This window comes from Nicotiana tabacum, chromosome 1 (assembly GCF_000715075.1).
Source record: "Nicotiana tabacum cultivar K326 chromosome 1, ASM71507v2, whole genome shotgun sequence".
In the NCBI taxonomy this organism is placed as follows: domain Eukaryota; kingdom Viridiplantae; phylum Streptophyta; class Magnoliopsida; order Solanales; family Solanaceae; genus Nicotiana; species Nicotiana tabacum.
In genome coordinates, this window is record NC_134080.1 from 125,348,443 (window position 1) to 125,374,832 (window position 26,390).

At 36.9% G+C, this 26,390-nt stretch overlaps 1 protein-coding gene across 1 annotated transcript; it reads right to left on the bottom strand.

The window, feature by feature from the left end:
- Positions 1 to 15,908: 15,908 nt before the first annotated feature.
- On the bottom strand, positions 15,909 to 20,260 carry LOC107792267 (pectin acetylesterase 8). The gene is made up of 13 exons (XM_016614462.2): positions 19,934 to 20,260; positions 19,512 to 19,633; positions 19,331 to 19,413; positions 18,725 to 18,854; positions 18,565 to 18,644; positions 18,344 to 18,430; positions 18,125 to 18,249; positions 17,981 to 18,041; positions 17,699 to 17,752; positions 17,541 to 17,618; positions 16,731 to 16,836; positions 16,434 to 16,579; positions 15,909 to 16,278 (listed from the first exon to the last, which is right to left on the bottom strand). Exons 2-13 carry the CDS (start codon positions 19,630 to 19,632, stop codon positions 16,141 to 16,143), a joined length of 1,209 nt encoding a protein of 402 aa, XP_016469948.1. The 5' UTR covers position 19,633; positions 19,934 to 20,260; the 3' UTR covers positions 15,909 to 16,140.
- Between the last annotated feature and the right edge of the window lie 6,130 nt (positions 20,261 to 26,390).

Genomic DNA, 26,390 nt, shown 5'->3' on the forward strand with positions numbered 1-26,390 from the left:
CACCTCCCGTGTCGCTCCGAATAGCCTGGGTCATTGCCTTGAGCACTGAGTAATTCAGGATTTTATCGGACCTCAGTCCCTCCTCTATCATAACTCCTATCTTTACTACTTCGTTGAAGGATTTTCCAACTGTTGTCACCAAGTGACTAAAGTAAGTTGGATCCAGCGTTTGCAGGAAGTAGTCTACCATTTCTCCCTCTCTCATGGGAGGATCAACCCTGGCTGCCTGTTCTCTCCAACGGAAACCAAACTCACGAAAGCTTTCCCCAGGCTTCTTTGCGGTCCTTAGTAATGTGAGACGGTCAGGGACTATCTCGAGATTATATTGGAAGTGACTTGCGAAAGCCTGTGCTAGATCATCCCAAGTGTACCATCTACTGGGATCTTGTCTGGTATACCATTCCAATGCCGATCCACTTAAGCTTTGACCAAAATAAGCTATCAATATCTCATCTTTGCCGCCTGCGCCTCTCATTTTGCTGCAAAAACCTCGCAAATGTGCCATAGGATCACCGTGCCCTTCGTATAAGTCAAACTTGGGCATTTTGAACCCTTCCAGGAGTTGGACGTCCGGGAAAGGGCACAGATCCTTGTAGGCCACGCTGACCTGGTTGCCCAATCCATGCATGCTCCTGAAGGATTACTCCGGGCTTTTGAACTTCCTCATTACCTCATCCTGCTCTGGAACCTTAACCGGCTTTTCAATCTCCGCCGGGACCTCCAAGTGTGGATTATAGGTATGGGGTTCTGGTGCATTGAATGTGGGTTCAGGGGGATAATATTGCGCATCGTGAGCCTGAAACAATGGCTCACTAGTTGATCTTTGCAGCATGGCTAGCATGGGTCCCATAAAAGTGGGAACATTTGGTGGTGGAAAAGGTTGATGGGGTGGTGGAGCTTGGGAATCATAGGTGCTTCTCTCCTGATAATAACGGTGATTCGGGAGGCTTGTTGAAGGGCCAGAGTGAGGGTATTCCGGCATATACCCTAGTGGCTCAAGGCTCTTTTGTACTTTAGCCAAGGCTAACTGCATCGCATTCATCTCCAATACCATCCTCTCTATTTTCTCCATTGCCTCTTTCAGCAACTGGCTTACTGGACTTTCTTCCTCGGCACTATTTTCTGAAGTAGTCATGATTATTGGTACAGGTCCCTTGGATCTGGTTTGATAAGGATGTGTTGCCAGAACGCTTTAACAACTAATTGTCTGGTATAGGAAAGCAACAAACTTGTTAGCGTTAGAGTTTAACAGATTTGGTAATCGCACGTTGGGGATGCAATGCTCCTAAGCAGTTAACCATTTCTAACATGTTTTTGCTTCAACCGCATGCGTCATCCCTACTTGCTTTATTTGTGCCTTTAAAGTGTTTTGGGAATCCTCCACTTTCCTCTCTATTATTCTTCTTTCTTTTCTTCTCTCTTTTTTCCTTTTTCTTTCTTTCTTTTTTTTTTCTTTTTCTTTCTTTTTAGTGGCGGTCAAATCTTATGTGGATTGCCTACGTATCACGTCCCCGCATGAATCAGACCGGGCGTAGTTCTGCCACAAAGTAAAGACACAAAATTCTTTTGGAATCATTCAATTCATCACCAAAATTTGCTATTACAAACTACTTATTTTAAACAAAGAACAGCAACATACAGATTCCAAAATTCTTAACCCGACTCGATGAAAAAAGAAAAAAAACAACATAAGGGGAGATAATGGACCCATAAAGTCAACAAACAAGACTCGAACTAGGGATACATTAAGGATTTAGGCGCTCGCGAGGCGTCGTTCAGCCTTTCCGCGGGCTTTGGTGTAAGACCCCTTTGTAAGCTTTTCAACTCATTCATGATCCGGTGAACGTAGCCCATGACAGAGGCGAGTACGGTGTCACGAGGCATTTGCTCACATGCTAAGCATCTCATGTAAATGTAGTGCCCAATCTCGTCAATCCTACCTCGGATGTTGTCTCTTTCCCTGAATAATTGCTCTATTCGCTGGTTTTTCAATCCCAGTGCTTGAGCATTGTCGGCGAGTCGATCCTGGAACCTCTCCATTTGTTTTTCCATTCTGGCCATCACATCATAACAACGCCTTCTGTCAGCTTGGGCATCTCGGGCTTGTTTAAAGATCCGCTCCTGAAGAGTGGAGTTTGTTTCTCTTAATAGTCCGATGCTTATTTCAGAATCCCTTATGACTTGTTGCAGATGCTTTCTCCGTGCCATTGTACCTTTTGCCCATCTAGCCCGCATTCTCGCTATGCAAGCTTCAGATCTCTCCAAGTCCTCTCGGCTTTTGCTGACCTGACTCCTCAGCCCTGCTATCAACCTCTCGTTGGACCGATTTTTCTGTTGGTTGTCAGCCTCTTTTCTTATTTGTCATATTCGGGCCTTCAGCACCCCATTTTCTTGGGCCAACTTGTTCTTTTCCCCTTTGTCGGCAGCAACTTGCACATTGTTTTCGAATTCCAGATCCCTAATCTGTTGTTTCAGCTGGCCTATTTCTGCCCTGTAGTTTTCTTCTTTCGCAAGCTAGCCCCATTGTTCTTGCGATGACTCAACAAAATCTTGGAGGTGAGGTCTTTTGGTTGGCCATTCTGGTTCGTCTTTCGCGGTGCTCTTCTTTCTATGCCAAGCGAGATAAGCAGGTGAGACTTCACCTCTGGATAGGTCGCACACTCGAGTATTTGCCGGCAAATACTGGCATTCGCTCCATATGTAACGAACTGTCTTTTCATGAAATTGGCCGTCGTTGCTAACCTCAACTGCATAAATACTAAGATCTTCATCTGGGTGTACCACCTGACATCTTCCCAATTGTCTCATCACCCGGTAAGGTGCATAAGGTTGAATACCTCTGAGTCCCATTAAGAGGAAGTAAGGACCAGTGGCGGGCATATACACAATTTCTTCAACAGGAAGCCAACCCAATGTCCAATCTATTTGTAATGCGGTGATGGCATGGAGATAGGACACCCAATCTTCAAACCCTTCGAGTAATCTGAGCCCTGAAACCCTCAGGTTATATCCTTCGATGCATCCTTCGTTCGTAGATATATAGCACATACACTGAGGATGATGACATAAGTGCTCGATCATCCACATCTGCAATAACAAATTGCATCCTTCGAAGAAATCTGCCCCAGCTTTACAGGCTGTGAGAGCTCGGTATATCTTGGACACTATCATAGGAGCAAGCGTGTTTTTGTTGTTGGTAATCAGGACCATGACGATTCCAGCCACCTTTAAATCAATATTTCTATCTTTCCGAGGAAACACCACAATGCCCAAGAACGCTACCATGAAGGCGAACCACCTATGTTCATCCCACTTTGTCCGATTCCCTCTGCTGCAAATACCGCTTTTCGGATCATCGAACCCTCCTATATGCCCGTACCGCTGGTATGTGAATTGTAGAGTAGATAAACCCATATCCAACTCAGAGTACGGGACTCCCTTTCTTATCTTCAGTAGATCCATGAACTTGTGCGAATTTACGGCTCTCGGAGCAATCAGATATTTGTGCCTTAACCCCTCAGTAATGTCCATGTAGCCTGCTACCTCTTCTAAGGTTGGGGTGAGTTCAAAATCCGAGAAGTGGAATACATTGTGGGCCAGTTCCAAAAATGTAACCAAAGCCTTTATGATATCGCATCTGGGTCTGACATTCAACAAACTGGTCAGACCTCCCAGATGCAGTTTGATCTTCTCCTGCTCTGACTTTTTCAAATCCTCCCACCACAAGCGCAACTCCAAAGGCATCTTGCTCCTAACTGTTATCGGCAAACTTGGACCTGTGCTCATTCTGCATGTCGGTTTGGGGTGATTAGGACTCGTGGGACTCAAAGAAAGAATAAACCCAAATTGACGCACATTTAAATAAAACTCCGATCTTGTCAATACGGCCTTTCAGCATTTCGAAGCAGATTTAAAGGATGTGTTTTACAAACCGGACGAAACTCTTGAGAAAAATGAGCAAGAGCGACGTTCTTGCAAAAACAGCCTTCCGACGTCTTTTTAGGGACATTCGGTCATTTTCAAGAATGGAGTCGCCTGACTTCTTTATGACGAAAAATTGAGGTTTTGATATTTTTTGACTATTTTTGCAAAAGGGAAAGTTGGACCCGATGGGGGTTGCCTACGTATCTCACAGCCTGCGAGAATCAAACTGGCGTAGTTCGGGCAGAGAACATAAACCAAATTTTGGAAACAATACCCTTTTTTTTCATTTTCCATGACACGACAAACTATTTTCCTCTTCTATTTTGAAAATAAGACAAAACAAAGACTCTTTTTTCGTAACAAACACTGACCAACCTATTTTCCAAACCAAAAATAAGAGACTCTTTTTTCTATTTTTCTTTTTCTTTTTTGAGTGAAACAAACTATTAAAAAAAACATTTTTCTTTTTTCATTTTCCCAAAATTTCGGCAGAATTTCGACAGTATTTGGGCATTGGTTTTTCTAAAATAGGCAATTAACTCTCTACACTGTTACTTCACTCTTTTTTTTCCACAATTTTCCAATATTTCAGATTTTTCGAAGCCGGTCAGCACGCAAGTCTGAAGCAAATAAATGCATAAAGCAAACAGGATGCAGCAGGATGGTCTTTTCATTTCAGGTTGCTACTCCTAGACGGACTCAACCCCTGTGTTGAGTCCCCTAAGTTAAATGCACATGATGTGCGTTCCTACTAGGGATCCACCATGAGGCTTTGTTATACTAAGTTTTAAAACCTAGATGTTTGTTCTAGGCCTGGCTTACCTGAGCGGACAACTCGAGCCGAGGATGGGAGCTGTGTACCGGTAACCAAAGGGCCATCCGGTTTTGCAACTCCTCCGAATCCTCGTTCTATTTTGGGATATGACACTAACAAAAAGAAGTCACGACCAGTATGCACTCCTCAAGAGAGAGAATAGAGGGTTTCGACACAGTTTATATATACAGTTCAAATAATATCAAAGCGGTAAAAAGCACGTTTTGCACATTTAATCCCAATCATATAATAAAAATCATATAATAAATAAAGCCAAATACAACAATTATTCTAAGCTCGAATTCTTGAACCCTGAACCAGAGATTCTGGGCAACATTCTTTATCCCCAGCAGAGTCGCCAGAGCTGTCACACCTCCTTTTGGCCGCCCCACGAATGGGTGAAGGAGTTTTTTCCAATTAAAGAACAATCGAAACAGGATTTGTTTATTTATTTCAGAGTCGCCACTTGGGAGTTTTAGGGTGTCCCAAGTCACCGGTTTAATCCCGAATCGAGGAAAAGAATGACTCTGTTTAACAGTCTGCGAACCAGAAATCCGGATAAGGAATTCTGTTAACCCAGGAGAAGGTGTTAGGCATTCCCGAGTTCCGTGGTTCTAGCACGATCGCTCAACTGTCATATTTGGCTTGATTATCTGATTTAATACATGTTGAACCTATGTGCGCATTTTACTTTTAACCGCTTTTATCATTACTATTATTCTTATCAAGAATTGCAACATCGTGGAAACACGTCTCGAACCACGTCACATCAATGCACCCGTGGTTGTTGTCACATTTCAACTTTGTTGAGATTTGGATTTGGGTCACATAAATGTGCACCCGAGTTTAAGAAGATAACATTATTAAATGCGCACCTAAAGCGACTAGCGTATCATTATTTTAGGTAGGGCCGTGAAATTTGCTAAACGGCCCGTCCCAAAATCTAAGTACTTGAAATAACTATCCGTTGAGGGCCCGCACTTTGGGTATTCTTGTTTGTCGAGGCTCGTCTCATTCGTTATTTATTATTATTATTATTATTGGGGGAATCTGCAACGTCGTGAAAACGCATCTCGAGCCATGTCACAATCAATGTACCCGTGATTAGAGACACATTTCGACTCCGTTGAGATTTGGATTTGGGTCACATAAATGCACACCCGTATTTAAGAAGGTAAGATTAATTAAGACGCGTCCTAAAGAAACTACGTATTGTTGTTTTAGAAAAAGGCCGTGAAAAATTCACTAAACGGCCAAATCCAAAGTCTAGTCAATGGTTATGTATTTATTGAGGGCCCCAGCGATGTGTGATTTATTTGGCGAGGCTCGTCTCATTTTTATTTAAAAGGTCGTCCTATAGTGGCTATGTTTTCTATTGAGTTTGTCTCTAATAATGAAAGAAGAAGAACGGTCCAACTTTATTTACATGCTTACAAGTTAGTTATAGTCGGGTTCCGAATGTGATTTGCCCAAATCCGAAACATGAACGCGTGTCTGGGCAGTCGTTTAGATATTATGGGCCCAAGCCCAGCGCACACTGTATGGACTGGACCTGGGCCATTCCTTTTCCTATAAGGGCCTGTTAGTCCATTCGACTCAGGCCCAACATTTATAAGGCTGAAATGGAAACTAGTGTTATTTTATTCTAATGGTATTGTTGCAAGTTATAGCGAGGCAGCCCGCTAAATGGAGTGAGATTAACTAGCAATGGACAGTTTAACACTTAACATGTGTTAGAAGATATGCTAATCACAAACACAACTAAAATTCCAGACATTGTTTACTACATTCTCACTTCTTTTCTCTCTACCAACATACATACATAAGGTGATACTAAGTAGCCATACGTGATGTCTAATTATACATGATGACTGCCTTCATTATCCTAATGGAAGATATGAACTATTATATATACAACTTTAATGTTCAATATACAGACTGAAACAGATTTGAAAAAAAAACAACTTCAGCTCTTTATTTATGTATTTATGTTTCAACTTTCAGCTTACATTGACAGTGTATCAATGGTGTACCTGGTATTTGGGAAAGCAAAAGAAGAAGAGGAATGATCAGTGTAAGCAGTAGCATACACAGCAACAACAGCAACAAGAAAACAGCACTCAGCAGCAACAATCCAGTGACAGATTTTTAACACCAAGACAAAGAACCCAGTTTACAGCCCAGTAGCACCCCAAAACAAATACAGGCAAAGCAGAGAAGGAAACAGATGCAGAAAAGCAGTAGCCTCTGATTGTTATGTTCAAAATCCAGCACACTCTTAACTCTATATCACTCTGAAATCAGACTGTCCTTTAAAGGTTGAAAGACCAGCCTTGTGTTTGCTTTTCTTTTCTCTCTTAAAACTGTCCAGCCCCTTCTTAGCCAAAAATAGCTCTATTTATAACCTAAAAGAGACCCCTAAGGTCTGCCTAGAACTTCACAGCCTCTCAGGTCTGCCCATACCCCTCAATTCCCATACCTAAGTGCCTTTTCTTGATGTAAACTATTCTGTCCCCCATGCTTGTCCTATTTGTTTTAATCAAGAGTTATGGGTTTATTATAATATTCACTTAATTCCCATGCTTGTTTTTTTGTTCCCCATTGTCATTTAAAATAAGTTTATCAAATGACCCCTAGGCAGACCCCAGTTCTAACAGCCTGTTAACATGCTACTAAACTCCCAAAATTACCCCTTAACCCTTTGCATATTATTGTGTTACCCTAACCCTTAATAGTCAGTATATAAACCCCTCTAAATTTAACTAATCACTGGCTATTAGCTAATCAGCTTAAATTCACTACTGATTTCTGGTTGGTCTGTTAGATTTCTGCAGCTATACCCAACTCTCAACCTAAGTTCAGCCAATGATTCAAACTCAATCAAACAGGGGTGCCAATCAAATGGTATGAGTTGGTCATATTGGGAGCCAAACCTGACCGACTCAAAACCAATTGATCCAATAGGCAGTTGAGGATGCAAACTAAGATCGAAGCACTACTACAACAGGCCTATTGATACAAGTCTCACCATAGATAAGAGGAACAAGCTAGTAATCACACTAAAATGAGCAGACTCGTGATTTTCTAGTTTTTCAAGTGAATTCAGTTGACGACACTTATTTAAACGACTACACAAGCTATAATATACAGCAAACAATCAGTAAAACACATAAAACAAACTAAACATTAACTCAAGATTCACAAACATGGATAGAAAAATCAAAACAAACCAAACTAAACATGAAAGACAAATAGAATTCATAGGAGAACAAAAGAAAGGGAAAAATTACCTCAGGGATTTGAAATCAAAAACTGACCCAGGCTCGAACTCGAACTCGGCCATTTTTGGGGTCGAATGGACCTTAATCGAGTGTTCTCAACTGAGAACACTTCGACTAAGGTCAATTAGACCCCACATCGTCTTTTAATTTGGACAGATCTCAACTTTTGGACTTTTTAGGGTTCTTTGTGGTCCGATTTGGGATTCGTTCAGCTCTGGTCAGATTCGAACGGAACCAATGGCGTTTAGGGTGTGAGGGAGGTCAGGAGGTATTGTGGTATGATTTTGGGGTCGGTGGGTGTAGATCTGGTTTTGTTCGAACCTTCAAACGAAGATTCGAGATGATGGAGAATGATTCGAGGCAAGAGGCTAACAGATTCGTGTTCAGGGTGGTTGGGTGCATCAGGGGTGTTATTTTGGTGGTCATAGGCGTCGTGGTTGCCGGGTTTACGGTGGGGGAATCCTAAGGCGGCTAGGGTTTGAAGGGGGGTTTCTGGGGACGAAGGTGAACAGTGTGTGGGGGGGTTTGGTTTGGGGCATGGGGTGATGGATTGGGGGTTCTTATATGGGGTGTGGGATTCAATCCTGGCCGTTGGATCAATTACGATCAGTGACCAGGATTAAGGGAACTAAATAATACGGCGTCGTTTGGTTTTAGCCAGGGGTCGGTTTGAACCGGAGTGGGTCGGGTCATGAGGGCAGTCGGGGACCGTTGGATCAATGTAGATGAACGACTCAGATCAACTCGCCTAAAACGACGTCATTTCAACTTAGCAGGGGCTGCACTGGACCGTCTGATTGAAACAAATCAACGGCTTAGATTGAGGCGCCGAAACGGCACCGTTTGATACATCTGAGGGGTCAGGCAATTGGACTGGACCAATGCAACGGATTGGGCCTGATTTTCAGTTGAATTTTTGGCCCAAATCCGATATTTTCTTTCCTTATAATTAAACAAAAATTCCTAATCAAATAAAACCAAAATTAAACTACACAAATATTAATTAACACCTAACAACAATTATCACACGAATTAAAATATTTAATAAAATCACCATGACAACAAATAGAATAAAAATGCATATTTTTGTGATTTTCGCTTTTAAAACCAAATTATGGTTAATTAATTCCTAAATGTACCATTTATTCGTAAATGCATGCAACATGTACTTTTGTATATTTTTATAATTATAGCAAGGCGAGCATTTACGGACTGAACTATTATCAAAATGTCACGCAAATTCTCAAAATTGTACCCGAAGGTAACTTGTTTTACTTTTTTTTTTCGATTTCTTTTGGAGTAGTTTCCGTGAAGCAAAAATCACGTGCTCACAAAGCTAACCTCCCAATTAGTTATTGGGGTGATGCTTTGCTTACGGCCACCTTTGTACTTAACCGAGTGCCTACAAAATCAGTTACTACCACTCCATATGAGTTATGGACTAGAAGATAACCCGACCTAAGTGTATTAAAACCTTGGGGATATGCTACCTATATACATGATTCCTATCACAAATATGGAAAATTGGGCCCGAGGGGAAAGAAAAGTAGCTTTATAAGATACTCTGAAACCTCAAAGGGTTATGTGTTTATAGGTCAGGAAGACATTAGGAGTGTAACTGAGTTTGAATCACGGGATGTCACATTCTTAGAGGATAAGTTCCCTAAGAAGGGAGAGGTAGGTCAAGACCTAACCTTATTTGAGATAATGGATTAAGAAGTACAAGGATCACTTCATTCGAGTGGGAGAATTTTAAAAAATGATAAATTAGTTTCTCATCAAAGACCTTCTTCATCATCAGATGTGAATGAAAGTAATCCTTCTACTTTTAGTGGAAGTGACCAATGGATCTTGTTCCAAGTGGGAGCGAAATGGTCACAGATTTGTTCCAAGTGGGAGCAGGATGAATGATCTTGATCTGAGTGGGAGAAACATTGATCCAAATGGGAACAATGATGAATCACAAGTAAGACGTGGTTCTCATAAAAATATTCTCCGCCGACGATTTGATGTTGAAGGCGGAGAACTATTTATGATGCTCCTACAAGAAGAAAACGAGCCTAAAGAGGCTCTCTCATGCCCTTCTAAGGATAAATGGACAAAAACAATGGAAGATGAATTGGAATCTATGAGAGTCAACAAAGTTTGGGAACTAGTTGACCTCCCTAAAGGACGCAAAGCAATTGGAAGCAAATAGAATTTCAAAATTAAGCTCAAGACTGATGGAACAGTTGAGAGATATAAGGATCGACTGGTGGCGAAAGGGTATACACAGCAGAAAGGAATAGACTACGAAGAGACTTTCTCGCCTGCTGTACGATTTACCTCGGTTCGCCTGGTTCTAGCTATTGTTGCAAGCCTGGATCTTGAATTACATCATATGGATGTAAAGACTGCCTTTCTCAATGGAGAACTAGATAAAGAAATTTATATGGAACAAACTGAGTGTTTCATTGAAAAGGGCCACGAACAAAAGGTTTGTAGACTTTTGAAGTCTATTTATAGCCTCAAACAATCTTCAAGTCAGTGGTATATACGCTTTCAAAATGTTCTTGTATCTAATGGTTTTACCATAATGGATGAAGACCATTGCGTTTCTACCAAGAGATTAAGAAACAAGCTTGTGATTTTAACATTGTATGTAGATGACATACTTATAGCTGGAAATGATAAGGAGTTTATAACCGAGATAAAGTCATGGTTATCATCCCAATTTGAGATAAAAGATATGGGTGAAGCTGCATATATTCTTGGAGTTAAGATTTCAAGAGATCGTCGAAAAAAACTATTGTATCTCTCACAAGAGAATTACATTAGAAAAATTCTTGAACGATTTAATATGCAAAATAGTAGCCCAGTTGAAACTTCTATCAGTAAAGGCCATACCTTGGGAAGTCAGATGTGTCCTAAGACTCCTGAAGAGACAGAAAGAATGAGTCGAGTTCCTTATAGGAGCGCAGTCGAAAGTCTAATGTATGTTATAGTGTGCACTAGACCTGATATCTGTCAAGCAGTTGGCTTGGTAAGTAGATATCAGACCGACCCAGGTTTAGCACATTGGCAAGAAGTAAAGAGGATCATGAGATATCTGAAGGGAACTGCTGATTATGCCCTTTGTTATCAAGGCGGCAAAGATCTACGATTAGTTGGATACAGTGATGCTGACCATGGAGGAGATCTAGATGAGAGGAAGTCTACCTCAGGATATGTATTCTTACTTAGTGATGGGGCCATATCATGGAGTAGTAAGAAACAATCATGTGTATCACTATCTACGATGGAAGTTGAATACGTGGCTCTCGCATCAGCAGCACAAGAAGCTGTTTGGTTGAAAAAGTTCTTGGAGCACTTGTTGGATATTGCTGAAAATATTGAAGCAATATTAGTCTACTATGACAGTGAGGCTGCAATATCCTCCACCAAGGACCCAAAGTTTCATAATAAAACCAAACATATAGATATCAAGTATAACTATGCGAGAGACATGGTTAGACGCAAGGTAGTGAATGTGAAGTATGTGTCTACAAAAGATATGTTAGCAGATCCATTGACCAAGCCTTTGTCTAGAGATGCATTTGTGAGACACACTAGGTCTCAAGGCTTGCGTAGACTCTGAGATACTTTATTTTGTTATTTATTTTCCCGTGTTCTCAAACTGATGTTCTTTGATTATCAATAAAGTTGATTTACATACATACATATTTTTATTGTTGAATGTTATGTACATTCTTTGTTCATTTTTTTTATAAGTATGTCGGGTAGACATGAGGTTGGCCTTATCACACAGGAAACTGCCTCCTTATGTTAGTGATATGAGGAGATGACACATGATTTTAAGAAAATTATCATAAAGATAATTTGAGAGTTATTCGCTTAAAATCAGAATGTCGCTTAAACAATGACATAAGGTCATTAGGCTGAAAAATGTTCACCTAGTCTACTTTGTGAGCCAGATGCGAGTTAAAAATGATATTGTAGATCAAAGAACTCAAATTTAGATACTTACGGTGTCTAAATATCATCTGTACAGCATTCTTTATGAGATAAAAACATACACTCCTTGGGAAAGGGGAGAAAATGTTGTAGCACATGTTTCATACCATGTGTGTTAATGTCGATCAATTGGGTTAACATAAGTCTATTCTCAACTTATTGTTATGTGAGACCCAAAGCTTTTATGATAGCTCAACATTTTGCCCCCTTAGAGACTCTGATAAGATACTTGAGACTTAGTGTGATGTTAGCTATCTTAGTGTGTTTTCAAAAGACCATGAACACAGATTCGGTCTAGCAGAGCATAACTAGAAAAACAGTCATGCTAATGGTAAGGGAATCGTGAGAAAAGGAAGATCATTGATGGAATCTCATTTATTTGTATTCACTGGTGTGCCAATTATGACTTATGAGTTATGATTGTGAATACAAGAAATAATGACATATGAGATTTTGAGACTATTTTAAATGTGATTTACATGATCTAGGGTACTGCATGCTTTATGATCTACTTGCAGGTTTGCACTCGACGAAAGGCTATATGCTCCTAACATATATATAGCACTTAGCTCTCACAGTATGCTAGTCGCACGGTCAACTTCCCTGTATGAATGATTGAGGAGATGAGAATATGTTTCTCAGATTAAATGAGCACTCCCATTATATGTGAGTCAGAGATGTAGAAAAATTGGGTCCACCCATAAGGAGTGATTTAAGGCCCAACAGGGTTATTAGTTAATCCTAATATTTTCTATATAAGTACACTTAGTGTGTACATTAAAAATACACTCTCCGTAGTATTTTTCTAAGCTCTTCTCTCTCAATTTCGGTTAGGATTTAGATTGTGATATAGGGGTTGCTTCGTCACAATGTGAAAACCATCACCGACCAGTGATTCCAGCTGCGGTTCATCCATCTTCAGCTTCCGCGCCATGAAGAACAAGTAAGTTCTCTTTTTACGATTTACGCGCTAAATCTAATGTGTTTAGATTAACGTGTTCCTTCACTGAGTATCGTAGTAGTAGGCTATTTCAGACAAATACAAAAATGAAGTTAGTTAAGTTACAGTGAAGACTGTCAAAATTGTTGGGAAAAAGTAATATTCCGCCACGGATAATATCAACGGTAAATAATAATAACACAAGAGAGTAACAACGATATCAAATCTTGAGTGTCTCAACTTGAACCACATTACTACTCCACCAAGATTAGTCTTGATACTTATTGGGTATCGATTGTGATGTACTCATACTATGCTTTTTATATTTTTGTGCAGATCCAGATACCTCAAATCATGTTGGTTGCTAGAGTTTGAGTTGAATTGCGGAGACTTCAAGGTATACATGTTGTCCTGCTCACAGGTCTCGGAGTCACCTTCTATGGTTCCTTGCTACTGTTTATTGTATTTCCAAACAACATTGTATTTTAGAGATTTCTAGCATACTCTCTATAGAGCTTATGACTCCGTACTACCGGTTTTGGGATGTATGACTATTGTATTCCACTATTGATTTTGTTATGACATTTTTCAGATTTACTTTAATAGTAAAGTGGTTTAATTATATTGATCTCATCATGTGTTAGGCTTACCTAGTCTTAGAGACTAGGTGTCATCACGATTCTTAAGGTGGGATTTTGGATCATGACATTGAATCACAAATTTAAACTAGAGCATATGATGTAAAGAAATTCAATATCAAACTCCTCTTTCAATTAAGCAAAATAATGAACAACTTCACAATATAATTCAAAACTCCATCTATTAAGTCAAGTGATTGTCAAGAATCGAATCGCTACTCAAATTATGAATACACCATGTCTGTCAACACCCTAAGAAAAAACTACTCCATAGCAATGGAAAAGGTCATCTAAAAAGGTTTAAAGACATAGAAAACGTCAATGTTAATGATTCGATACAAACTCCCCTATTGCACTGATTGTTTGTTGAAATCTTGATGAAATCTCGTGTCTTCTTGCATTAGTTGCTCCTCAAATCGTTCTTCATAGGTCAAAGGTCCTCCCAAAATCATATTTTTGGCGTATTTATGCCATGTAGATGCGGGTCCGCACGGAACTACCCTTTCCAAGCTGAAGTTGGAAAACACTCTGACAAAATTGCACAGGTACGGCGCAGGGCATGGCTCCCCACGCGGCGCACCAATGGAGAAGTTCAGAGAGCAGGTTTTTAGCAGAGATCTTCAATTGCACTGTCGTATCGCGCCTCATGGCGCCCCATGTGGCACGATAGTGTTTTTTTGTCAGAGTGAATTTTTTTTCTCATTTTTTGTTATCCAGACTTGGTTATCGACCCCGAATGCGATCCTGGTTTAAATCTTGGGCTTTTACTCAGACTTCAAAACTCCAAATTGTTCGATTTAGCTCCAATTTATCTTCTTGACTCAAAATCATTTCCTTCAAGGCATAAAACACATAATAAGTGCAAATCACCATCATTTAAGCTTAAACACGAGTAAAGTGCAGAGTGCAAAATACGGCTACAATACGAGTTTCTAGCCTACTATCAATACTCGAGGCCTAATTCAAGTCTGATTTTGCTAAAACTATTTTTATATTTTTAGCTTATTAGAATGCAACTAAATATATGGTTACCTGAATATATCCAAATTCATTCTCTTTGTGTTAAATTCTTGTAACATAACTGCTCTGGATTAAAATTCTTTTTTGTATCAGTCCACATCTTGGTCTATAAAAGGCGGTGCTTTTTGTGAATTATCAAATACAAAAATATTCTTCTCTCTTTCTCTTGTTCAATTTCTGAAAAATTGTATTTGCCCAAACTTTCGGTCATGACTGCACGTATTTAAGAGTGTTGTGGGACTTTGAAGAGCGACCAGTCTAGACGATTTAGTCGGACTAAAATCTCTTTCAAGACAGCGGCTTGCCACGATACAATATTTGTTTTATTAGTTGTTATTTGTCAATATAGTGAGTTATTTTTCCAACACTCCCAATATAATGTATAACCTAATTAAAACAACATGGGGAAGCATATGTTAAGCAATTAACATACATGAAAAGTTTACTAAGAGCACCCAAGAAAGCTCACAAGCGTGTGGAGTAGTTCTAGGAGTCACCTCGGCATCATGAGATTGAGTGCATGCAAATTAAAAACTCCAAGAAAAATTAACTAGACTACAAATGAATATTAAGAAGTTTTTCCTCCTTGAACATGAGCTGAAAGCCTTTGAAATACCTCATATAGACGACGACAACAACAACATTAACGACCTAGTGAAATCCCACTAAAAATATCTCATATAGAGATGCTTCAATATGCTTATGACATTGCAAGAACAGGTGGAGCTAATTTGGAACCAAGTACCGAGATTGAAAAACGGATTTCAGGCTCTAATGCACCTTTCTCTGACTTCACTGTACTAGACGGATATAGAATTTTCAGTTTATGATTTCTACAACATCTCAATTTAATATACAATAATTATGGAATTTATGATGACATATTTGTTCATATTTAATGAATTTCTTAATAATATGCAGGGTATGAGTAAAAGTTACTGGATTCACATCAACATTTAGATTCCGCTTTAGATCCGCCATTAGTTCTTTGTTGGATTGCTTGATCTTCATAAGGTAATCAATTTGTTTTTAACGATGGCATTTATTTGCTCACCTGAAAATTGTTATCTAAGCAAATTCCATCAAAAGCAAGTGCCCATCCCAATTACCTCTTAAATCAATGGCTCATGCCCTAAACATGCCCTCAAGATCAATAAAGATCCTTTCAGACTGACCATTTTGAAACATCATGCATAAATCAACTCAGGTGCCAAGTGCCTTCTAGAATGCCCTCAAAAAGTGCATAAAAATTATGAACTCGATAAAATTAATAGATACATACCATTTGGAAACACAAATAAGTATAAAATCACTTTTATTGAGACTAGCATACTAATTGCATAAGAATACATAGTTTCTGTGTAGCGCACCGCAACATACAATTTTATGCTATGGTAGCTTTTTTCCCCTTGTTGTGAAATATTTAATAAATCAATACAAACTTCTTTCATTCTATATTTTCTATATTTCCCTTTGGGAGTTTCTGATTTTCCACATCAATGATCTCAAAGAATTACTTCTATCAATGATTTACATATCAATATCAAAAGGATGAACATTTGGATCAAAAACACGGTTGTGACAAGTTTTATCACAAGGGTAAGGGCAATCAATCTTCTGGAATGGATTTTTGTCGAAGAACCAGTCTCCGAGTGCTTTGGCAATTGTCTGCAGAAGAGAGATTTTTAGCGCAGTCAGTGGTTCTCCACGATAGGACACTGAGAATGAATGGTCTACGCCGACAAGAAGTAAAAACTAAGAACTTTTACATGTCAATAACCGGAATATGAAATGAACAAGCTAGAGTTGAGTTAATTGCCTACCTTGTTAGCTAACTTAGGAGAGTCAGCCCTGAACCATGTTTCTTGAACTTCAGTTTGACAGTGTGCATAGCATGAGTTGATAAAATACCCTCTTGATGAAGAAGGGCCAAGCGCATATAATGCTCTCAGAAACCCCAATCTAAAACCTGAGAAATGAGTCTTACTGTCAGACATCATGAACCAAAAGCTCTTCGTGAAATGTATTTTTTCGAATGTTCGGCAGTTCATGAGGTGTCATTTCTATTTTAGAATGAAAGCATTGACCGCATAGAGGTATTGAGGGCTTAGAGTCTTGACCTTGCATAGTTTGAAGCTGCCTGGAAGAGCATCTCAGTATGTCAAGTTTGCAGTTGCGCCAGACCCCACGGGGATCAGCAACACTAGGAGCCAAAATGTTCTTTATCTGAATTCAAACAATATTAAGTCAGGACGAGCAAGTAACTCCACTCTGCTTTATACTGACATTTACTGGTATTTATGTCGTACTAAGTTAGCGGATGAACAAGTGAATTTTTTCTTTGCACTCTGTTTATGTTGGAAGCTAGAACTCCAAGGTTATTCCAAATCCCATAATCAGAAATCTTTTAGCTTTAGTGATATATGCAGATACTAAAGTCCAACAATATACATGATTTCTTGAGCGGAAGAGTACATAATGGCAAATCAATTAAATTGTTTGCATTCCTTAAATGTGTTACCTACAATGTGACTTGTTCCATTCAGTTGTTATTTATGTTTCCCCATCGTCTTAGAATAATCACACATGGAAAGCAGTTTTGGTCTATTCTTTTGGTACAAGGGAGCTATCTTGTCTCATGTCTGAGGCAATCTGCTCAGTTCAGGGTCTTGAAAGGACAATCTCCATATCAAGCATAGGAACTTTAAATTACCACATCAGTGTCCAAAAGCATGATGACCTACTCAAACATCATATCTACCTCTTAACAGTTTTAGGTGAGGTATTGTATCATTTAACTAATACAGTAATACATCACAACAACACAGAAAGGTGATGTTCTCAAGTTCTAACGAAGAAAAAAGGCAAAAATTACAAAACAATCAAGGATTGAAATAGAGCAGAGAAGCGAAGTTCAGAAATACTCTTACCTGCCATGAATCATAGGCTGCATTAACTAGAAAAAGTGGTGTCCGCACGTGTTGAGCAACATTTTGCGGGAAAAAGCACTGCAAGATTATTGGATTATTGGCATAACATAAACTAAAGTAAAAGGCACAACAAATATTATGAAAGTGATTGCTCTTACCAAATTCGGTTTCAATCTTGAGGTACATGATGGTGGCAGATTCTTGGCAGAACCCTGAAGCCAAAATAAGGTAAAATGAAAATGAAATTTACGTAAATTTCTCCATTGACTTTACTATTTCTTCTTTTTCTAGGCACAATTACTGTTGGAAAATTGAAGTTCCTTGAATATGAGATAAAAAATTACAGATTTTCAATATTTTTATTCACCAAACAGACGACGACAACAACAACAACAACAACCCAGTGAGTTCCCACAAGATTTATGTTAAAAGAAGCATACATGTAATCTGACAACATCTCCAAAGAACTCTTCAATATGAGGTGCACCAGAAATATCTTTCCTGCAATAAAGCGGAAAATTTTAGTTAAAATTCTTGAAAGTCTGGCTAACACCAGGATATTACCATACTATTGGAATGCTTACACATTGATAAAATAACCAGCATCTGAAAAACACTTTACTTTAGCACCCATTGGTAGGAGCGCCTTGAAGCTGTCACAATGTAAAATTGAAGTCAATCCGCCAGCTGAACATCCAGACAGAATAGCCTACCATTAGAACTTGATTTGTGAGCCAGTAAACAACAGTAGAGTATTGTCTAAGCATCTGAGAAAGAGAGAAAAGAGGCAGAAAAGGCTGTACATTTTCAGCGTTCTTCATTCCCTTTGCCAACAAATCCTCCATAACAGCAAGAAAAACTCTTGCCCCTCTGAAGTGAAGATTAGTAATCTGATATTATATGCTCATCAGAATCACAAAAAAAAGTCAAGTGGAGGATTTTAATCTCCACGATATTTTTATGAGATCATGAGAGAATCGTAGTTTTGGACGAATCAATAGTTTCAGTGTTAAATTAATATTACCGGATTGACTGCTTGAACATCACCAGTGAAGGATGATCCATCGCAATACCTAACCTTTACTCTGTTCCAGTTATAGAAGTCTACAATTTTCAAATAAGATTTCAGATAGGAAAATTATTATTCATGAGAGCCATCAATATAAAAACAGGTGAAACTCTACCTGGATTAAACTGAGGCTTGTTGCTTAGAATTCCCGAGAAAGCGAGTTGTTTTACCATCTGTTTGGACGATCCCAAGCGAGTATTCTTACGAGAAAGGCAAGTGGTGACATTATTGCACCAACCTCCTCCCTGAAAATATAATTTTTCATTGTTGAAAGTAGATACCAAATACATCTTGTCCTTCCAACATTCAACTGAGATATTTTAACACTTTTCTCCAAAATATCATCTTCAAATATTCTTCAAAGTTGTACCCTTAGCAACATGGTTGGTAAATGTTATTCAGATTATAAAACCTCATAATCATATTATAAGTATTCCCTTAGATTTGTATGCATCATTTGCTCCTTTTTTTCCCACTAATCACTAGCAAAAACTCTATTATGATGATTAATTGTGAAAAATCCAATAATTGAATTGGGACATAAGTTGCTCAGAATCTTCAAAAATGCCGGTTGCCTGACACATATTACAAAATTAGTGCATATTCGGAAGATCCGACAAGAATGCGACAACATTTTTGGAGAGTTCGAGTAAAATAGTTATCTAACTTCTAGTCATATAAAATGTGCAAACTGAAACAAAATTATAGTGGGTGTACAAACCTCCATTTGGATTAACCAACTATTAACCCCTGTACCAAATCCTTTGTCATGATGATATGCAGGTGGACTCCCATCCAAACATACTGCAAACACATCAATAATGGCATCAAATATTTAACATATTTCCACATTTATAGTCTTTGTTTAATTTGCAACCAAAAGGAAAACAAAAAATTCTGACCTGCTTCTTTTGCCACCCCACTCAAAAGGTAAGTAATATTAACAAACAGCCCTTCATTTCTAAAAATCATCGACATAGTAAGTAATGAATATATCCATTGTCGCACACTCCCATTTACCATTCTGCAAATCATTTTTTTTGAACAAAAATATTATCAACGAAATACACAAGATTCTAAGCGCTGCAGCAAAACAGAGCGAATTACATAATCACAAACAAGTACTAGTTTTAAGGTATTAACACTTCCCAATTAGAGAAAGATTAAAACTTTATACAAATAAATGTGTGTTCCCATACTTAGCATCAACATTAATGCCATTCAGAAAAAGAAAAAAAAACATGATAGAGAAAGTGTCATTAACTAATACTACTAAAACCCTTTTATGAGAATCAATAAAACTCGAGATTTGAAAATAAAGTACCTGAAAATGGCAATGAAGAGATTGAGAAAATCTCCAAAATGGGATTACTTGGAACGAAATTTTACGCTGAACCCAGTTCAGTGTTCTTATTTATGGAGCTAAAATAAGCTCCAACACCAAATATTGGTGTGTAAACTAAAAGCTATATACTATAAATGTAAAAAGGAGAAAAGAATCCAAGAAAATATATACATGATCCAAGTTCTTAATGCTAGCTTTTTTGTTTGTAAGAAGGAAAAGGTTTTTATAGAAGTGAATTCGCAAACGCAGAACCCAAGAAATAAAGAAGCAGCCGACACTTATTCGCTGAGAAATTTTAGAAGTGATTTTTTATATCTCTTTTTTAATTTATATATATACTTAATATAATTGTTTTTGTTTTGTTTGTTCGAGTGGCTGTTTTCTATTGGCTGCTGTGACAACAGACATGCTTCTTGGTATGACCCGACCCGACCCGAGTGGTATTTGCAAACGCCTGTAACGAATCTTATCGTTTTACGCGCTACACATTGAATAAATCCGAATGACAGTTGAGGAGCGAGATCGAGAGAAACGTCAAGTTTTCTTGCTTTTTATTTTTTTCTTTAATTTCTTTAGCGTAATTACATGTATATTATTAAAACAACCTTTTATTCATTCGAATAATATTTTTAAACCAGGAAAACAAGAATATTTTTTAAAACACCCATTCTAATTAGAACTCTAAAATACCTTTTCTATTATATTTTGTAAAACGTCATCCATATGACAATGTAATTAGAGGCGGAGTTACAATTTAAAGTTTATGAATCTTACTTGTTATTGAATAGATAGCTCTTTTTTAGTTATTGAATTTGTAATTAATTTATTAAATTTTCTAATATAAATACAAAACTAAGCAAAAATTAATGAGTTTGTTCGAATGGTGTCATAAAGCTGAATGATAATTCAGAGAAATGAGCATTACAAAAAAAAACAGAGAGAGTAGTCGAATCCTCATTTTGCAAGTAAACTAACATCTGAAATAAAAATGAAAAGTTTGGTAGCCTCTTGCTCTTTTGGCAAACTTTTTTCACCAAACTGAGCCGAAATAAGAAGGTATATCACTTCTAATTCTCTTTCACCAACGACTGGCAATAATTTATTGTATTTCATTCAAGTGACTAAACCAAACATTTCCGTTACATTCTAAGTTCGACGGGTTCATCTTCTCCCATTTCTTCAATTAGACTTTCTAATTATTTTAATGTTTACTATTTAAAAATAAAAATGTGGATCATTTAGTCATAATTAATTATTAGTTTACCAGTTATGACTTTGCCCCTAGGTTGGTGCCCATGTTTGTTGAGAAGAAAATAGATGGACACGAGAATGGCGGTGATTAATTACCTAAGGCAAAAGATATATAGCATAAATACACTTGAGAGTTAAGAGGTCAGCTGTCACTCACCTAGAGGAGGATCCTTTTAGGAGCATCCCCTTTTCGGCGCGTATATTTCACGACGAGATTTAAGAAATGTTTGTTTATTGTCAAAGTTTTAGTACTCCCTCCTTTCACCTTCCACGCCCCGTAAAAGATAATAAATAAAATTTATAATATCATAATATTTATATTAATTTGTGTATAGTTTTAATGGATTTGAAAAATAATTTAGAATGAATAATTAATGTTAATAATAAAATATGAAAAATAAATTATTATTATTTTGATATACGAAAAGTGACAAAATAAAAATAAAAATTTATTTTTAGAATAAGAGAGTATATTTTTGGGTTCCTTTTGCTCACTTTTACCCAACCATAAAGGCAATTCCCTTGTTTTATTTACGTTTTCACCTTTTTGATGCTTTGGAAAGGGTGGGTCGAGCAGTGTGCCCAAGGTGTTTTGTTATTTCGTTTTGATGGAAGCATTTGTCATTTGTAAATTGCATGTGAAATGAATGATTAGTTTAAGGGATTTTTCATCTCCAACAATTGCTAGGAATTCCAATGGCCTAAGTTAAGAATAACATTTAATTATTCTTATTTCAATTAGCTTCTACGTACTCTTTATGTGTCTTTGGACCAGATCCAATGAAAATTGTAGCTTTGAGTTCATGTGTATTTGCGCATTTGTTCAAGCCCGGGTTCTCGTCATTCTAGCACAGGTAGTTAGACTGTCACATATATTTTTTTTAAAACATATTAATATAATATAGGTTCCATACTAAGAATTTTCATGCATATAAAATTAATACCTGGATGCTAGGTTCAAACTCCCGCTTTCGAAAATTAAGTCATTTGAGCAGCTAGCGATCAATTATTGGTACTATATATTCAGGTATTGTCTAATTAATTAATTTGTTTATTGTAAATCTATAACATTATATTGTTTATCACAAAATATTGAGTTCATTTTACATAGGATCACTAAACTTTATACTCTTTGATCTTAAATTCAAATAATTATTGTTTGTCACTTTTAAAGTAATTGAACTATGTGTATATTCTTAGAAAATACAGATGACCAAAAGGTCAAATTTCTAGTGCAGGAACACGTCATGCTTTGTCATTTTGTAAATTCACGTTAGAAAATTAAATAATTTCTCCCATGTACAAATTTCGACCTTCTAATACTTTAAACAAAATAGAATTAAAATTATTTTAATGAAAAAAAAGGAAAAGAATACTATTATCATTCTCAATTAAGAATAGAAGTCATTATACTTTACGGGACTTTTGGCTTAAATCAAATTGTTTGTAAGTATAGGTAAGTTCACTATGTGGGCCAAATGGAATTCCACTAGTCAATGTTCTAAGTATCAATTAGTGGTGCATTGATATGAATCAAAAAAGAGGGAGAAGTTTTATTTTGTGTCTAACGCAATTCAAAATTATAAGTCCAAGTGCATGGATGGAGATTTAGTTGATGCATCAATTCTACCGGTGACAGCTACCAGAACAAAATGTCCAATTCCTTTTATCTTTTCACTTTTAGTGTCAGTGGAAATAACAAAAACATGCATTTTAATAGTCGTGTGTAAGCATGTGGTTTAGCTTTGATCTTTTATGTCAGATTTTAGGATACAGTAAAAAAAAATATAATATATTATATACATGCACTACAAAATGTTCTTATGCATATATAATTATTTGTGGTGGCCAAACCAGAATAAAATGTCATTTCGTTTGTTCATACTTCACATAGGAATCCCATTTCTCTTGTGTCGAAAATTTAAAAAACACATGCATAAAATGTGTGCGTGCAAAAGGTTCCGTTTTGTTCTCCCATCCTAAACGAGATGTCAGATTTTCAGGTAAAGTAAAAAAATAGAGCTTAATATAGTTATAAGTCATTAATTAGTCATCCGTAGAAATACGGATATTTAGTTACTCGTGGAGGTTAAGTTTTTAGTCCCGTTCTAAATACTAGTAGTAACTTTTGAAAGACGTCGATTATAATTGATTTCTATTATTTGATCAAAAGTTTATCAAGTGATTACCTCATAATATTTCTTATCATGTCAAAAATAAATTACAGTTCATCTGTTCTGAAAACCACAAAACTGAATTCCGCTGTGTTCTTATATATACATACATTACTCTCATATGTGTTTGCATTATGCATTAATGTTTTATATGCAAGATTTAATTAATAATTATTTCCTGGTTGAAGCTCAATTTGGTCCCGATGGTTATTTTGCATCTTGCACTGTCGGTCTCGTGTAACTGCTTGTCCCAAAGTGGTCCTTCAACAGTAAATCTTGATGTAATTGAAAGCTAAGGTTCACCCATCAACCAATCTTTAAATCTTTTTTTTATTAAAAGCGTATGTCTCTTATATTAGATTATTTATTATTGTTGTCGTTGTGATTAAGACTATGAAAATCATTCGGTATTTAAAACTTTGTAATCAAACTAGTGTCTGAGTAAGTCTATCACGGGATTTAAAATGCTCCAAATCAAAAGTTCTCGATTCTAAAGAGTTTTAATCTAAATCACTGATTAAGAGTTAGGGGATTCTAACCTCCAATCACACCTCTTGTTGATTATGAATGTTTAACCTAAAATATAATCTGAGTTTTAGATAAGTCAATTAAATTTGTGTAATGGGAGAAGAAATGATTTTCTTCCCAATTGCCTATAAAAATTATTTCCTTCGAAAGTTAATTAATTTTTCTCTTGATCATTTCCTTATAAAGCATACAAGTCTCAGTCACATGAAAATTCCAAATTATCGTCTGAGACTAACTGGAAAGTTTACTCATTTAGGGTTCCATTTGTGATTGTGCTTTATTACTAGTACTATTCTTTGGAGACAAAAGTTTTCTAGTTTTACAATACGTAGAGACTTCTACAAGAAGAAAGCTAGCCATCATCTCAATTTTAATATATAATAATCCATTTGATGGGGCGAAAGAAAAAGGAGACAATTTGCTCACCTTGTTATAAAATAAAAGCAATATAGCAAGAACTATATAATTAACTAGGACTAATAATAGAAGAGAATGACAACATTAGAAGAGAGGATTTATTTCTTCGTTTCAGAGTATGGAATAGGTTCATTGGTTAACCTATTTATGGAAATATTTCGTTGTTACAAAACCAATCCAAAACATGTTATGAATACATAACCAATCTAAAACCTGTTTTGGATACATAACCAATCTAAAACCTCTTATGGATATATAACCAATCCAAAACCTGCTATGGGAGACATCCATCGTTGCAAGTGGATGGATCCATTTGCAGTATTCATAACACTCCCCCTTGGATGTCCACTAACAGATAATGTGCCTCATTAAAACCTTACTAAGAAAAACCAAGTAGAAAAAATCTTAGTGAAGGAAAAAGAGTACACATATCTTGTAATACGCATTAAGAGTTGCCTCATTAAAAACCTTACCAGGAAAACCCAAATGGGACAAAACCTTGGTTAAGGGAAAAAGAGTATAACGCGTATTTCTCCCCCTGATAAAAAAACTTATTTGATATCTCGGAGACGACACATTCCAATCTTGTATCTTAACTTCTCAAATGTTGATGTCGGCAATGCATTAGTGAACAAATCTGCCAAATTATCACTTGAAGAAAGAATTTGAAATGAAAGATCTTGGAAGGAATTTCTTTTGTCTTGGCTTACAAATTGAGCATTTAAAAAATGGAATATTTGTCCATCAATCAATGTACACCAAAATTGAAGCGCTTTTATATGGATAAAGCACATCCATTGAGTACCCCGATGGTTGTGAGATCGCTTGATATAAATAAAGATCCATTTCGTTCTCATGAAAATAATGAAGAGCTTCTAGGTACTGAAATACTATATCTTAGTGCAATTGGGGCATTAATGTACCTTTCTAATAATTCTAGACCAGATATAGCTTTTTCTGTAAGCTTGTTAGCAAGATTTAGTTTTTTCCCAACACAAAGACATTGGAATGGTATTAAGCATCTATTCAGATATCTGCGAGGGACCATTGATATGGAATTATTTTATTCAAATGAATCTAGGTCACAACTGATAGATTATGCAGATGCAGGATATTTCTCTGACCCACATAAAGGTCGATCTCAAACAGGCTATTTATTTATATGTGGAGGTACTGGCATATCATGGTGTTCAACAAAACAAATTATGGTTGCTACTTCCTCAAATCATGCAGAGATAATAGCCATTCATAAAGTGAGTCGAGAATGCGTTTGGTTGAGATCAATAACTCAACATATCTAGGAGTTATGTGTATAGCAAGAACTATGTAATTAACTAGGACTAATAATAGAAGAGAATGACAACACTAGAAGAGAGGATTTATTTCTTCGTTTTAGAGTATGGAATAGGTTCATCGGTCAACCCATTTATAGAAACATTTCGTTGTTACAAATTAAAATCAATCCAAAACCTGTTATGAATACATAATCAATCTAAAACTTGTTTGGAATACATAACCAATCTAAAACCTATTATGAATATATAATCAATCCAAAACCTGTTGGGGGAGATATTCAGCTTTGCAAGTGGATGGATACATTTGCAGTGTTTATAACACACCTTTTATATTAGTGGTGCTTTTCGTTGGTTTGCAATTTCACAAATAGTAGAGATCCATGTGCATGACACCTGCCAGAAAATTAAGTCACGTCCTAGGGAACGGTTCTTAATTATCATGCGACCTTTTATCAAAGACTTAAATAATATATCATGAAAGCGACCTTTGATCTTGAGTTAATAAAATATTCATATGTCTGTGAAAAGGTTCTAGCTTAGATTCTCTTCGTGGGTACTAGACAAGTCCCAATTCCCATATTTGTACTTGTATATTAGTTTCAATTAAAAGAAAGGTTTTGTATAATATATGACAGAAAAGTATAATATTCTATGCTGATTTAGTAATACTACAATGACGGAGGCTAGGATGAATAAAAAAACAAAAAATCTGTTTACATTAAGAAGAAATGACCAGGCTGGGCCCCAAATTTTATCCTTCTATTACATCAA

What these genes read in the sequence shown, in the direction of transcription:
- LOC107792267 (XM_016614462.2), bottom strand. Translation starts at nt 19,632, where the DNA reads ATGGTAAATGGGAGTGTGCGACAATGGATATATTCATTACTTACTATG. An exon ending in TGGGGTGGCAAAAGAAGCAG is followed by an intron (nt 19,414 to 19,511) that starts GTCAGAATTTTT and finishes ATGTGTTTGCAG; the next exon opens with TATGTTTGGATGGGAGTCCA. An exon ending in ATGTTCAAGCAGTCAATCCG is followed by an intron (nt 18,431 to 18,564) that starts GTAATATTAATT and finishes ATATAATATCAG; the next exon opens with ATTACTAATCTTCACTTCAG.